This window comes from Emys orbicularis, chromosome 6 (genome assembly GCF_028017835.1).
Source record: "Emys orbicularis isolate rEmyOrb1 chromosome 6, rEmyOrb1.hap1, whole genome shotgun sequence".
In the NCBI taxonomy this organism is placed as follows: Eukaryota; Metazoa; Chordata; order Testudines; family Emydidae; genus Emys; species Emys orbicularis.
The window spans coordinates 43,772,344-43,785,915 of NC_088688.1; the positions used below are offsets into that span (position 1 = coordinate 43,772,344).

General features: G+C 41.7%; 1 protein-coding gene across 2 annotated transcripts in view; it reads right to left on the reverse strand.

Moving 5' to 3' along the window:
* Positions 1 to 9,394: 9,394 nt before the first annotated feature.
* The window catches only part of THBS4 (thrombospondin 4), a 58,196-nt gene continuing 54,018 nt past the window's right edge, over positions 9,395 to 13,572 (reverse strand). For both annotated transcript variants that reach the window (XM_065406883.1, XM_065406882.1), the window contains 2 exons: positions 12,370 to 12,509; positions 9,395 to 9,456 (listed from right to left, as the gene is read on the reverse strand). In XM_065406883.1, the coding sequence (XP_065262955.1) occupies positions 9,395 to 9,456; positions 12,370 to 12,509 (202 nt within the window). The remainder of the gene's footprint in view (positions 9,457 to 12,369; positions 12,510 to 13,572) is intronic.

Sequence of the window (13,572 nt, forward strand, 5' to 3'; positions counted from 1 at the left end):
TTGAAGTTATTTCAAACATATTGACTTATTTCCCCAAGTTGTTTTTCCTGCTCTGACTACTGTTGATCATAAGCCATTTGCACAAATCTCTTAACAACTGCTGTTGTCCGTCTTGAAATCTTTTCAGCATTTTAACAAGGCTTTAGAAGTTCTGATAAGTCAAAGATGGGGGGTGCAGTCCTGTAGTTCGCCAAAGAATTCTCAATCCGAAGCTTAGACAAATTTTGGAAAACTATAAGGAAATCATGTAATGTTACTCATACCTTAATTTTATTTTTCTCCTAATGAAATATATCCAGATGCTTAGATGTTATTGGGCAGTATTTGTGAGCCTGACGTGAAGAAAATTAATTTGTTAGAGATACTTTCAGCTTGAGCCTAGTACCAAAATTTAGAATATAAAACTCCAGAAAATATTTACAAGAAATGTAATAAGGTCCATTGTACTGCTTTATTTACCACAAATTGAAGTTTAATTTTCCATGCCATTTCCAAAAATGGGATGCAAAATATCCAAAACTTTAAACATTTTTTTAAAAACATTTTAAAATGTTTAGTCTTTTTTAAAGTTTTTTTTAATAATATTTCAAATAAGCTTTTTTTATCTCTTGGTGTACTTTTTAAAAAAAAAAAAATTTGTATTCCAATAACATGGATGTTTGCTAGTTTAAGCTTATTTAACTGTTTGTGAATGTTATGATCTCTAGCAACTTTAAGACTGTTTTGAAGTTTGTAAGCTGTTAATGATTTCAGAATTTAAAAACAATTTCTTAATTGTAAAATCAACTGTAAACAGTTTTGTCTTTTTAAAGCATGTTAATGGGTTTTCAAGAAACATTTCTTTGATATGTTGAGTGTAAGTTGTTATAGTTTTAATGTTTATTAGACCAATAAAGTTCTGCCTGTTTGAAATTACAATGAATTGTTTTACATGTACAAAGTTTTTTTGTTTGTTTTTGTTTTTAATTAAATTACACAGATTTCTAAAAGTTTGTATTGTATTTAGTTCTTTGTTAGATACATATTTAGGGCATAACTGGCTGAGGAAAATTTCATTTTTATTAAAGATTTTTTGTGTTTGGGAATTTCTGAAGTCTGTCCTGCAGTAATGTATGGACTTCATAGCTATTGCCAGTTATATGAGCTGGTCTGTTTATCTGTTAGACATGTGACATTCACTCATGCTCCACCAGAATATGATCTGATAGTCATGACACATTTGTCAGTGGAATCTGGTCAAATGATTGTCAAATGAATGACTATGAGATTGCAATTACAATGCCCTTCTTTTGAAACAGTGTTTTTAGCTTATACGTGTGTGCGAAGTAGGTGCTGATATAATCCTTTTAAAGATGGGTAGGCCGAAGCAGAGTGATTCACTTAACCCAAGATTGCACAACAAACCAATCATAAAACTGAACCTAGAAAACAGAGTTCTACTTCACTGTTCTATCCAGACTGCCATATTCCTACGTCTAAAGGCTACCTCTAAAACTGAACAGAAACCACGCTGCTCACTATTTAGTAACATTTTCTGGTCTGTACAGTTTTTGTACCACTAACTATATTGACTATATAGAAACAGTTAAAACAGTAGTGGGATGTTGGCGTGAGAGAGTTGTGCTTTAACTCACTTCTTTAAACTGCTATAGCTACAACCATACACAAACTCTGTCGATATTCTAAGATACCTGCATTTTGATTTCTCTTTTTGTAGTGTGGTGTTCTGATTGCCTTTTCTGGCCAATATTATTCACCCACTCCTCTGCCTGGCTACTTGGCAGGACATTTTTCATGATTGAATAGATCCTGTGCATCTGTGATGGGCCAAGCTGAGCAAGTGAGTGCTTCCCAAAGGAGAATGTGAAAAGAACAGGTCTGTACCAGGACCTTTAGTAAGGGAAGAGTTTTGATTTGCAGATCCAGGGCTTGATCCTGCCCTGGCATAGATCATCCCTGAAAATGGCCCCTGTGCAAAGGAACCTTTCTGGCTAGCAGAGAGCTGTGGTGAAGGCGCTACACCAGCCCCACTCCAGTTCCAATTCAATCCCTGGTCTGCCTCCTATGCCAGGAATTGGGAGTGCACTGCACTATTGATATTCTCTGTTAACTCCTGTTTAGTGCCAGCCAACTGAGTGCTTTCCACCTCTGCTCCCATCATCACTTGCATCTGTTTGAGCATGTCCTACCTGCACACTGCCCCTTGGTGCCTGTCACATAATTGTATGGACCCACTAGGAGTCATTACTGCTGCGTCAACAACAATATGAGACTAAATCGAGCTGCTGGCTCTTGTACTGAAGCTGTTCTTGTAGTAGATCAAAGGGAATGGTAACATTTAACCCCTAGAATATTTATACCAAGGAGGAATGTAATTTTTCGAGGCCATCAAAGGCAGAATTTTGCTGTTGCAGCTGTGTAGCCACCAAGAAATGTAATGCATTTCATATAACCCAACTTGCAGCCCGGCACAACTTCTTTCCCAAGCTAAGCGCAATGATACTAACCCTCATTTTACTGACGACAGTCCTGAGGGCTAAATTAGGGACATAACCCCTTCCTAGCCCCCTGCTATGTCTACGCTACAAAATTATGTTGACCTAACTTATATTGGCGTACAGCCACCGCAGTTATTAACTTGCTTGTGTGCGTGCACACTTGGCTTCTTGTGTCAGCAGTGTGTGTTCTCACCAGGAGCGCTTGTGTCGATTGTATTGTCACTGTGGGGCAATGTGGGCTGGCTCCTGGAGGCCAGTAACAGTTGACATAAGCAATGCGTCTACACTGACCCTGTCTCGATCTAATTACATCGACCATGACGCTATGCCGATCAGGGAGGTGGTGTTACTAAATCGGCACAGAGAGGCACTTAGGTCAACGGGAGCCAAATTTAAGTGAAGACACCTCCACAACTAGGTCGATGCAAGGCAGCTCATGTCTGCCTAACCCTGTAGTGTAGATCAGGCCTTGGTGTCTGTGGTTAGCTTGGAAAGAAGTGCCACGCTGCATGCTGGGGTGCTATGCAACAAGTTCCTTTGTGACTATACTGTTGCATCAGCAGAATTTTTTGCCTCCGATTGCCAGGAAAGAGAACACTCCCCTTGGTATGAACATGCTGATTAAATGTTCATTCCCATTGAGCTGTACTACACTAACAGCTGCAGTACAAAGTCTCTGAAGCCGCTTTTAATTTAGTAAGTATTCATTAAGAAAAATATTAATTTTGGCTTTGCTTGTCTGTGCAAACATGGCAATAATCTGGAAACTATGGAACTGTAACAGTGGAGAGGTTATTAGTACCCTTAATTACTGGTCAGTGTTGGGACCCATATTTCCAGCTATAAACACTCCCTGCCCTCTTTTCCATTTCGCAAGAGACAAGACCCTGCGCTGGATGGAATTTCCCTAAGCAGCATATTTCAAATTTCCCCTGAATTTGTGAAACCAAGAGTTCTTCCTTACTTCCCATTTTCAAACCGAATAACGTGGTATCAGTTGTGAGAAATGTCTTTAATTTTCAGCTATTTTCCTCTTGGGGAAAATCTGGAAAAATAAACACTTTCTTCAAAGTCATATTTTTGTGACAGATGCCTGCACCATAGTTAATACCATGACTGAACAGCGGGGAGACAGTCAAGCACAGCTAGAAAAACTTTTAACCAAAGCTTTTTGACAAAACGTTAATGCAAACAGATCTAGCTGATGTAACAGAGTAGCTGGTGAAAGCACTAATGGCAGCCCCAAGTATTCAAAAACCTTGAGTCAGACCTCAAAATCATGATTGGCTTAAATCATGAGGGTTTTTTTTTAAAAAAAAAAAACATTCTGTAGGTTTTATTTGCCTTGTTTGCGCCTTTAGGGTGTACTCCAATCACATTTTCAAAGTTTGTCTCTACAATTATGAGTTATGGCACTTATAGGGGTTATAGTGGATCACAAATTGTATTTGAGTCAACAAGGTGATGCAGTTGTCATATGTAAGACACGGGAGGTAGTCGTCACGCTTTACTTGGCACTGGTGAGGGCTCAGCTGGAGTGGTGTGTCCAGTTCTGGGTGCCGCACTTTAGAAAAGATGTGAACAAATTGGAGGGAGTCCATAGGACAGCAACAAAAATGATAAAAGGTTTAGGAAAGCTGATCTCTGAGGAAAGGTTAAAAAAAATCTGTGCATGTTCAGTCTTTAGTAAAGACTGAGGAGGGACCTGATAGCAGTTTTCTAATATGTTAAGGTCTGTAGTAAAGAGAGTGGTGATCAGTTGTTCTCTATGTGCAGTGAAGGTAGGACAAGAAACAATGGGCTTAATCTGAAGCCAGGGAGATTTAGGTTAGATACCAGGAGAAACTTTCTAACTATAAGGATAGTTAAGCAGTGAAGTAGGTTACCAAAGGAGGCTGTAGAATCCCTGTCATTGATAGTCTCTTAGAACAGGTTAAACATCTGTCAGGGATGGTCTAGGTATCCTTGGTCCTGCCTCAGCATGGGGGGGCTGCTAGATAACCTCTCAAGGTCCCTTCCTGCCCTACATTTCTAGGATTCTATGAGGGCTAGAAACTTACCATCTCTAAATGAAAACTGAGATTCTCATGGAATCTCTTGACCCCTGGAGCTTCAAGAAAAGCATGAACTATCATGAGACTTGATAAAATCGTGAGTTGGCAACGCTTTGAAACTCAAGGCTTATGATGACTACCTCTTGACATTTTAAACTTAAATACAAAACCAAGTAGCAGGCTATGTTTGAGATGTGTGAAAAAGTTTGGCGTTTGTGGGCCTGTGGTGGCTTAGCTGGAGGAACTTACAGAAATGTTAGGGAAGAAGGGCCAAACTTCCACAAGTAGTATTGTACTGTTTCCTCTGCAAAAGTTAGTAAATATAATACTAAAAAGATGCAAATGTCAGTTCTCTTGTGAAGAGAGATTGTGCCAGATATGGAGACTAACTCAGTCCTTTAAGTGTAAAACGGGGATTCTAATTCTTCACTGCAAAATCTCAGTGCAGCCTTACCTCTGAATTTACTACTGCTATTTCCAGAATTCTGCATATTCCTATTAAAGAGAAATCCTGGCTGCTTTGGTTTGATGATTTGTACTTAATCTTCCTTGAAGGTCTGTGGGGAACTGAAGCTTCTGACATCTATTTGCAGTGGTATTTTACCATTTGTCATGTTAATGAAAGAATTAACAAATAACTTGTGGCACTGACCATGAGATCTTTGATCCTGGGGTAATCACATGGTGGCCATCTGAGAACATGAAGTGCTTTCCAGGGAGTACTTTCATTTAAGTAGAATTTACCCTCGCAACACCCATGTGAGAAAAATGATTAGGCCCATTTTACAGATGTGGAACTGTAACTTGGATTTTGACTTGCCAAAGGTATAAGACAGGAATACAACTCAGATCTCCTGACTCATTCTGAGTTTTATCCACAGAACCATCCTTCATCCTTTAAAACTGAAAGAAGGTTTCAGCATTTCCACTTTGATGCAAAGGTTGGAAGAATGAAAGTGGGGAAAATAATTCTGCTGCCCAAGTAGGAAAGCAAATTCTTCATTTGTCCTGCTGCACTTGCCCAACTTCATATCATCCCCGTGCTCTGTTTAACTTCTCAAGCCTGCAACGGTGCAGTTAGAAAGTTCCCCTCTCATTTTTCTTCCCCAAATGAGCATTGGGTATTGCTGGCAGAATGCAGACAGGGTGATGCAAGTTTTTAAGTTGGTGTGTTAGTGCCCAAATCGGCAACCAAATCCCAGCAATCAGTGTCCATAATACATCCTCCTGGTAGCTTCAGCTGTAGACTTTAATCTTCATGTCTCCTGTGAAAACTTTTGTGCAGTGTTGCTGATGCAGAATTCCTGCCACATTCCACCCCACTGACGGCAACTTTTCCATGGCTGTGTATTTGCAAGTCTGGGTAGTTACATGGCCATGGATTTGAATCCTCAGATTTCTCTCAAGGGGAATAAAAGTCACCATCTGCATAGGTCTGTGAATTCATTAAGGAAGAGCATCTGTATGGACTTGAAGAGTAGAAAGCCCTGCACTAGGTACTGTAGGGCTTGGGATCTAGGAGACTAGCCCCATTCTGAGGAAAATGCTATTGGTGTGCTAACTTTTAGGCTACTAGGGGACTAATTTTCCTTGGTGTAACTCTGACACCAATCCAGATAAATTTGGCCTGGTGGCAAATCTCCAAAGCTGATGGTATAGGCGCCAAAGTAGCTCAGTTGCTGTGTGTCCTGTGGCAGCATCACGAGTGGCTAAACAGTCCGGTTCTCGAATGGCAGTCCTTGCCACAAATAGTGCAGGTATGAAGTGCACCGCCAGAGGATGAAGCTGGCGCACTAGTGCTTCAGGCCAGTTGCGCTTTCCTCTCTCTCTCTCTCTCTCTCTCTCTCTCTCAGCCACATCTCTTCAGCCTCTGACTCCCTGGCATAGCGCAGGACTCCAACATAGCCAGTTGCTAGCTGCATCTCCCCAGATTGTGGGGTTGATGATGAAAGTTTTCAAATCCTTCTTGCAAACGTCCTTGAGCCTGAGCTTTGGTTGGCCCAGTAGTTTTGGCATCGCAAGTTCTCCACATAGGAGATCCTTTGGAATGTGTCCATAGTCCATCCAGTGACCAGATGACCAAGCTAAGGGAGACATCTGTGTTTGTGTGTAGTGACTAGACTTGGCAATTTTGCTTTCTGAGGTGTCAGAAACTTTGTTTTTTCACGAGTGGAAAGTGTTTTGCTTTCCTTCATGCCTGCTGCAAGTGGGCCAGGTCTCACCACCATATAGCAGCATGCTCAAAAGGCATAGCTGGTAGATCTGTATCCTGATGTTCAATGTTAGTTTCCTGTGATTCCACATGTGCTTGGTCAGTTGACCGAATGTGGTAGCTGCTTTTCTGATGTGAGAATTAAGTTAGTAATCTTGAGATAAATTATCAAATACAGTTGATCCTAGATCGCAGAACTTTGTGCACAATTTCTAGCATGGTGTTAGCTATTGACATCTCTGGTGCAGCAAACATGTCTTGTGCCATAAACATTGTCTTCTTTAGACTATTAGTCCAGATTCATAACAAGTTGTCACAACACCACTGAAAAGTTGTTGAAGCTCCTCTTCATTGTATGTGATGAGCCCTGTGGTGTTGGCAAAATAAAATAGTTCTCTTATCAGCAGATGACTGACTTTGCTTTTTGCTCTAAAGTGTGCAATGCTGAAGAGTTTTCCATCTGATCTTGGATGGAGATGTATGCCCTCGGTGCTAGATGAGAAGCATGCCGAAGCGGCAGAGAAGAAAATACCGAAGAGTGTTGGTGCCAAAACATATCCCTGTTTGACATCACTGTGGATTAGACTAATCCCAATCATACCGGACAGTAGCCTTCATGCCATCATAGAAGGATTGAATCACAGTGAGGAGAATTGGAGTGGGGTAGGGGAACCAGTTCTCTCTAGCAATTGAAAAAGACCTTTCTTCTGTCCAGGTCAAAAGCCGTTGTAAGATCTACGAAGGCCACACAGAAAGGTTTTTCCTTGTTCTTGACACTTTTCTTGCAGTTGCCTCAATGCAAAGAGCATGTCGATAATAGATCTACTGGCATGGAAGCTGCACTGATTCTCTGCATAAACACGTTCAGCAAGAACTTGCAGTCTTTTGAGAAGGCCTTGTGCGAACACCTTGCCAGCAGCACTAAGAACTTATTCTGCAGTTGTTCCAATCACTCCAATCTCCTTTGTTTTTATATGTTTTGATGTTCGTATCCTTTATGGCTTGTGGTACCCCACCTGCCTGCCAGCAGGCAAGCAAGACATTGTGCTGATGTTTAAGCACAACCTGTCCTCATTTGTCTAATACCTTAGGGACCAGCCAGACTCCAAAGTTTTTAGCCAGGCTGCTGGGAGATGAGGGAAAGGCATTTTCTAACCTTTGGGGAACATGATGGGACTCCTGAAAACTCCCTACTCTCTACCCCCTCCCTCCATCTATTGTTCATAAGATGACTAATCTCCCCAATAGCCTTAATCACTCTCATTAGGAACCCATTGAAGGAGAGGAAAGGAGATGGTCTCATGTGGAGCTGTAGGAGTGAGACTATAGGTAGCAGTGGGGAGTGAAGCAGGGATCCTGGGAGGATGAAGGAATGGGTGGGGGGGCAGAGGAACAGAGACAAGCTTTATTCCTCTTCTGTCCCCCAGTAAAGAGCCCAGAGGATGAATATCCTGGTCTTTAGTGCTCGCAGGGTTAAGTTTTTCTAAGAAATATGAACGCCTTGTTTTCTTTTCTCTCCCATGGAATGGATCCTAGCCAAGAGAACGACCCAAGATTTTAATAGGATTCTTCCTACAAGGGTGGTAGGGGGTGTATGGATTTTTTTGGTATAGCATTCAGAGGAAGAGCGAGAAACCCCCGTCTTCAGCCGTCTTGTGATTTAGACTTAACCCCCCCACAAAGGAGAAATCTTCAGTATCTGTAGAAATTTCGCTGGCGTGTATGGATTAAATGCTGCCATCTTGTGGTTAGTTAAAATAAATTCCTATCTGCACGAGGAATTTCTCTTAATGCTGTTGTTTTGAAGATTTTTCCAAAGTGACTCAAATAGGCCAGCACAGCAACTTTAAGACAGACCATTCTACATGCTGATTTGTACTCTGAACAGACACACACAATCGGTGAATGTTTAACTACATAAATTACTTCCACACATGGAGCATGCAACTGAGAGGGTCTGTTGTTAACACTGCTTGCCATGAACCTTGGAGAACTGAAGAGCTAGAGCCTGAGGCCATGCCCCATTGTTTGCGGAATTAGTTTCAGATATTTCTGTGAGTAAACAGCTGGATTTTCATGGATGAAATTAGAAGGAAACGTTAGACTAAATCAGGAACAATTCTCAGAGTAGTCCATTAGGGAGTGGTCTGGAATAGTCCATGGGAAAGGGTGGGACCTGATCCTTTCTCACTGAAGACACTAAAAACTAGACTGGAAAAGAGCGTGAGAAGAGCTACCCATGGGGAACAAACCTGCTGTGACGGGAGCATAGACTAGATCGCCTAAGACTTTGCTTCAAACTTGGACTTCTACAGCTCTGAGAACCGCTGATCATTTCATGCTGGTTACATCCTTTGTTTTATGTGTGCGCTCATGCAAAGTAGTGCCTCCCAGTTCATAGCCAAGCGTTTTTACATTAAACTCCATGAGGCAGCATGCCAAGCAATTTCCAAAGACACTGAAGCCCCAGACTATTTTATCTCCTTTTTATTTTCATATTTACATATAAAAGTCTGACAGTTATATCAACCACAAGGAGCTGCAGTGTGCACTCTTACAAAAAAAAATCATATAAGGATTTAAAGTATTGCTTTACTGTTTGAAATAGCAACGTCAGTTTGCTTTCTGTGTTAAATATCTCCAACTCCAAGCTGCTGAGCTTGAAATTCCTGAAAGTCCTCTGGGATGGTGTCTGAAAACAAGAAAATATGCAAAGTTTAGTCTTCTTCCTATGTAGCTGATGAGTGTTTAGAACTAGAGCAATGTGGATAATTGGGAATGAATAGCTTATTGGGTAAATGATGCCTTCTTTTCTAATCAGAATTGCCTCTAAGCAGAATGTGGAAGTTCCAAGCTGAATTTTTAATTTGCTGAATCATTTCTGTGAATAATTTTTGAGTTGCAGATCATTCAAGATTTGGGCATAGTTTCTCTTTGCACTGTGTGGAATAGATAAGAGTGATTGGTTGTGTAACAAACCACAGCAGGGAAAATAGTGAATTTTATAACTGAACAAGCACCTCATAATTTGCTGCCTGTGATGATTCAAGCTGAAGGTATTTGTGGGCTAATAAAGGCTGAGTGGTCAAATGCTTGCTGCGAGGGAACACGAAAGAGCTGGTTGTGGGAATGGGGTGGAACTAAAATACACTCTCTCAAATTCAGCGAATAGTCACAAGCAGTTTTTTTCCTACTCTGCCCAGCTGTCTTTAGAGTGTCATGAAGAATATGTCTATCTCCTGGTTTTAAATAACATGCAGGATTTATCAGTCTGGCCACTGAGCGCAAGGGAGTGGATTAAAAGTCCTTGAAGTTGACAGTGTCAATTTCAAAATCACATTTGTCTGAAAACCTCCTATTACAAACTGCACCTGAAGGACTGAACAGGAAGAGACAAGAAGGAAAATATTTGTTTTGTTTACTCTGTGTCTTTGTCAGAACTTTGCACATTCAGCTGCACTGCTTCCTGCCTACAGGCAGCCAGTGTCCCCGGTTGGGGTGGGCTTTTCACACAGCTGCAGGCAAGGGAACATTAAAACAATCATAAAATATTTAAAAACTGGCAGGTCAATGTTGCCAAAATGACTGTAGTTCGTTTGGTTGGAGATTGACTAGTTTCAAGTGAACAGTGTCCCCTTAAACCCTTGTGCCAAATCCCATGGCTTCTCACTTGAAGCTCCTGGGAGCTGGTACAAAAGCACATAGCTGAATGAACAGTCTGAGGCACTCAGCTCTACGGGGCTTCAGACCCATGCCCTTACCTAAGCCAGACACACATTCCACTCTGACCCAGTAACGCCAGCCTTAAGCCTTCAAAAATCATGAGTCAATCACAAATTTGGCTCAAGAATCAGTGAGATTAAAAGGGGGGGGGGGGACTTTTTATTTGCCACTGTATTTTTTTAAGTGTTTAGGATTCACTTGGATCACGGGTTCAAGCTTTCCTCTGAAATGCTGAGGGCTAGATAGAAACTTTTTTTTTTAAATGAAAGCTGAGATCATTTGACTCCAGCAACTGGGGCGTGAAGAAAACATTGTGAGAAGAGTGTTACAATTGTGAGAATTGGCAGCGCTGCTATTTCCATAAGGGAAGGTACTGCTGAACATGTGGCAATAGTGCTTTTGCTATGGAAGAGTCAGTGATTAGCTCGGGAAGCAGGGCTGTTGCCAAGCAGAGCCTGTCAGTTTTGAACCTTTTTTTCTACAAGTGCTAAAGCTGGGGGGGCAGAGTAATGCTTTGTGGAAAATCAAACATCTAATCTTAAGAACTCTTCTCCCTTCATGACAGTGCCAATTACACTTGCCACCCCGGGTCTTTCACTTGAATCACAACGTTTCTGAGCACAGCAATTGGCTTTGTCATTGAAACTAAAGGCAGAGCGGTTGCAGCAAAGGGCAGCAGCTCCGAGAGCCTGCTTCACTCATTCTAAGCTGGCAACACATTAAACATGCAACATGTCACCTTGGGACTAGTTCTGGGCCGGAGATTTGGATTTAAATGTTCAATTCCACAAAATGTAAGTTACTAGCTCAGTCAGTATTTGCTCACTGCAATATTGGCTAACTGGCTTTTCTTCAGTACATGGGTGGACTATAATGACATTAAACAGGGGACTGTTTGGTCAGGCAGAGATTGATTCTGAGGAGAGAGAAGTGATTGTGTTCCACTTTTATAAGACTGATGAGTTGATGTGACAGAAATAGCCTCATGTGAACAATTCCTCCAGAAGAATTTCATGCAATAAGGAAAAAGTGTACTCGTTATCTAAAGTGGACGCACAGCTGTGTACACAAAGTACATGGGAGCACCAGGGCAGTGAGGTGGTATAGGCGAGGTGGGGGCGACAGCCCAGGACTGTGTTTTTTGTAAAGTGTGCCCAAATTTTATGATGTATTGCGTCACTGTTTTAAAATTAATTCAGAGATTTTCATGCTGACTCACTACATTAGAGATCTGAGTTCAGCTAGAAGGAGCCCTGGCCAAAACTGAAGAGGCGTGAAATGTCTAAATTCTGTCTGCAGATGAGGATGCCTTCTCAGCTGTGGTGCCAGGCATCACGCGGAGGAAGCTCATAGCAACAACTGTCACTGTAAAGACCGGTACAAGAAACTGCCTTCCACTAACTGATTTGAGCAGCAGCAGTTTGGCTGGAGTGTGGGTTGGCTAACATCACGTACAGTGGATGTATTGGTGCATGCAATGAGTGTTGTGGGACATCATATTTAATCTACTGAGGACAATGCCTCATTTGCTGTATGGTTAGCTTTAAGGTGTTGTCCATTTGGTCTTTTAGTAACATTTCTAATGGCACCTACTTGGTGTAGTTAGCATGCTCCATATAAGGGCACTACTGTGCTGGCAGATTACATGTATATTGCAGATCAGGGGCAACAGAGGAGCTGAGCTGCTCATTCTACCTCTGGTGAGATGCGACCCATACTAAGATTGAACCATTGTGCCTGACGTGGCCTCAGATTCATTTGCTGGTGAAGGCTGCAAGGTGGTTAATAAAAAAAAAAAAAAAAAAAAGCCCAAACTACTTATCCTCTAGTACAGTAGGTCATTTGATAATCATGAGCTGAGTAGCTCTAAGAGAAATGTTACCATTGCAGCGATATTTCAGGTTGGACCAAATAATGTTTTCCTGAGAGAAGCAGAAAACACCAAGTCTTCCTCCACGCATGGTAGTGTCTACAGTTACTCCAGAATCTGCCACCAGTTGAGAACCTTCATAAAATCTTGCCCTTCAGAATAAAACAAATGCAACCCGTTAGCTCTCAGATAGCCACTGTTGCTTTGAAAAAGTGTTTTTAATATCTACCTTTATTCTGCCTTGTGACAAGCTCATTAGACTAGTTTCCGGACCATACCACTATAAGCTTGAAGAGAAACCAGGGTTATAACCCTCAGCTGTGACAGGGCTGTGCCAGTGGGGTAGAGAAGGGGCAGAGTTGCTCCAAATTAGGCTAGCTTCTAACAGCCCAGTAGGAGGCCTTACGCTAGCTGGGGATCACTAAAGCATAGTACGTTCTGACCACAGCAGGGCAAGTGTGTTCGGTTTTGTGCAGTTAGAAAGTTGGCAATCCACTCTCATCCCAGCATGCTCCCCACACTGGGGGAGTCAGCTGGCTATGCTAGCCCCATACCAGCTACACCAAACATTCAGCTGTGTACTTACCTGTAAATATCAGTATTTTTTATTTAAACTATGGTGGTGCCCACTGGGACCCAATCAGGATCAGGGCTCCATGGTGCTAGGGGCTGTACAAACACATACGGAAATACAGACACCTTCCCCCAAGAGTTTCCTTGTTATAAAACCATTATAAAAAAAAATCATTTACCATCCTTGATTTTTGTTTATTCGGGTGTTTCAAAAATAGCACAGCTGGTGAATTTAGTCTATTAACTCTCCTGGGCTATTTTGGCTTTTGTACCTATTCCTAGGCCTTGCTGAAGTCTCCGAGAAATGTGAGATGCTACATATTCCACAGGGCTGCTATATTTAGTCAAAACATACTGTAGTGAGTTATGGCCCAACAGCTTTGGCTCAGACTTTCACTTTTGGTTCTGAAGGCCCTTGTTCTCGAAGGATTAAATAAGACTCACTTTATCCGCTCCTTTGGTTTCTGAGGATTTTTAACTGCAGTTACTAAAAAGAGAGAGTGTGGCTGTATACTCAGCACACGCTGAAAGGCAGGGAGCTGCAAAAATTGCGATTAATGTTGAAGTTTATTAAATCCTTTGTCCTATTCAGCCTACTTGAAAAAGAGCGTAAATACGCAATTGGTCTGATGGGGCCAAGGC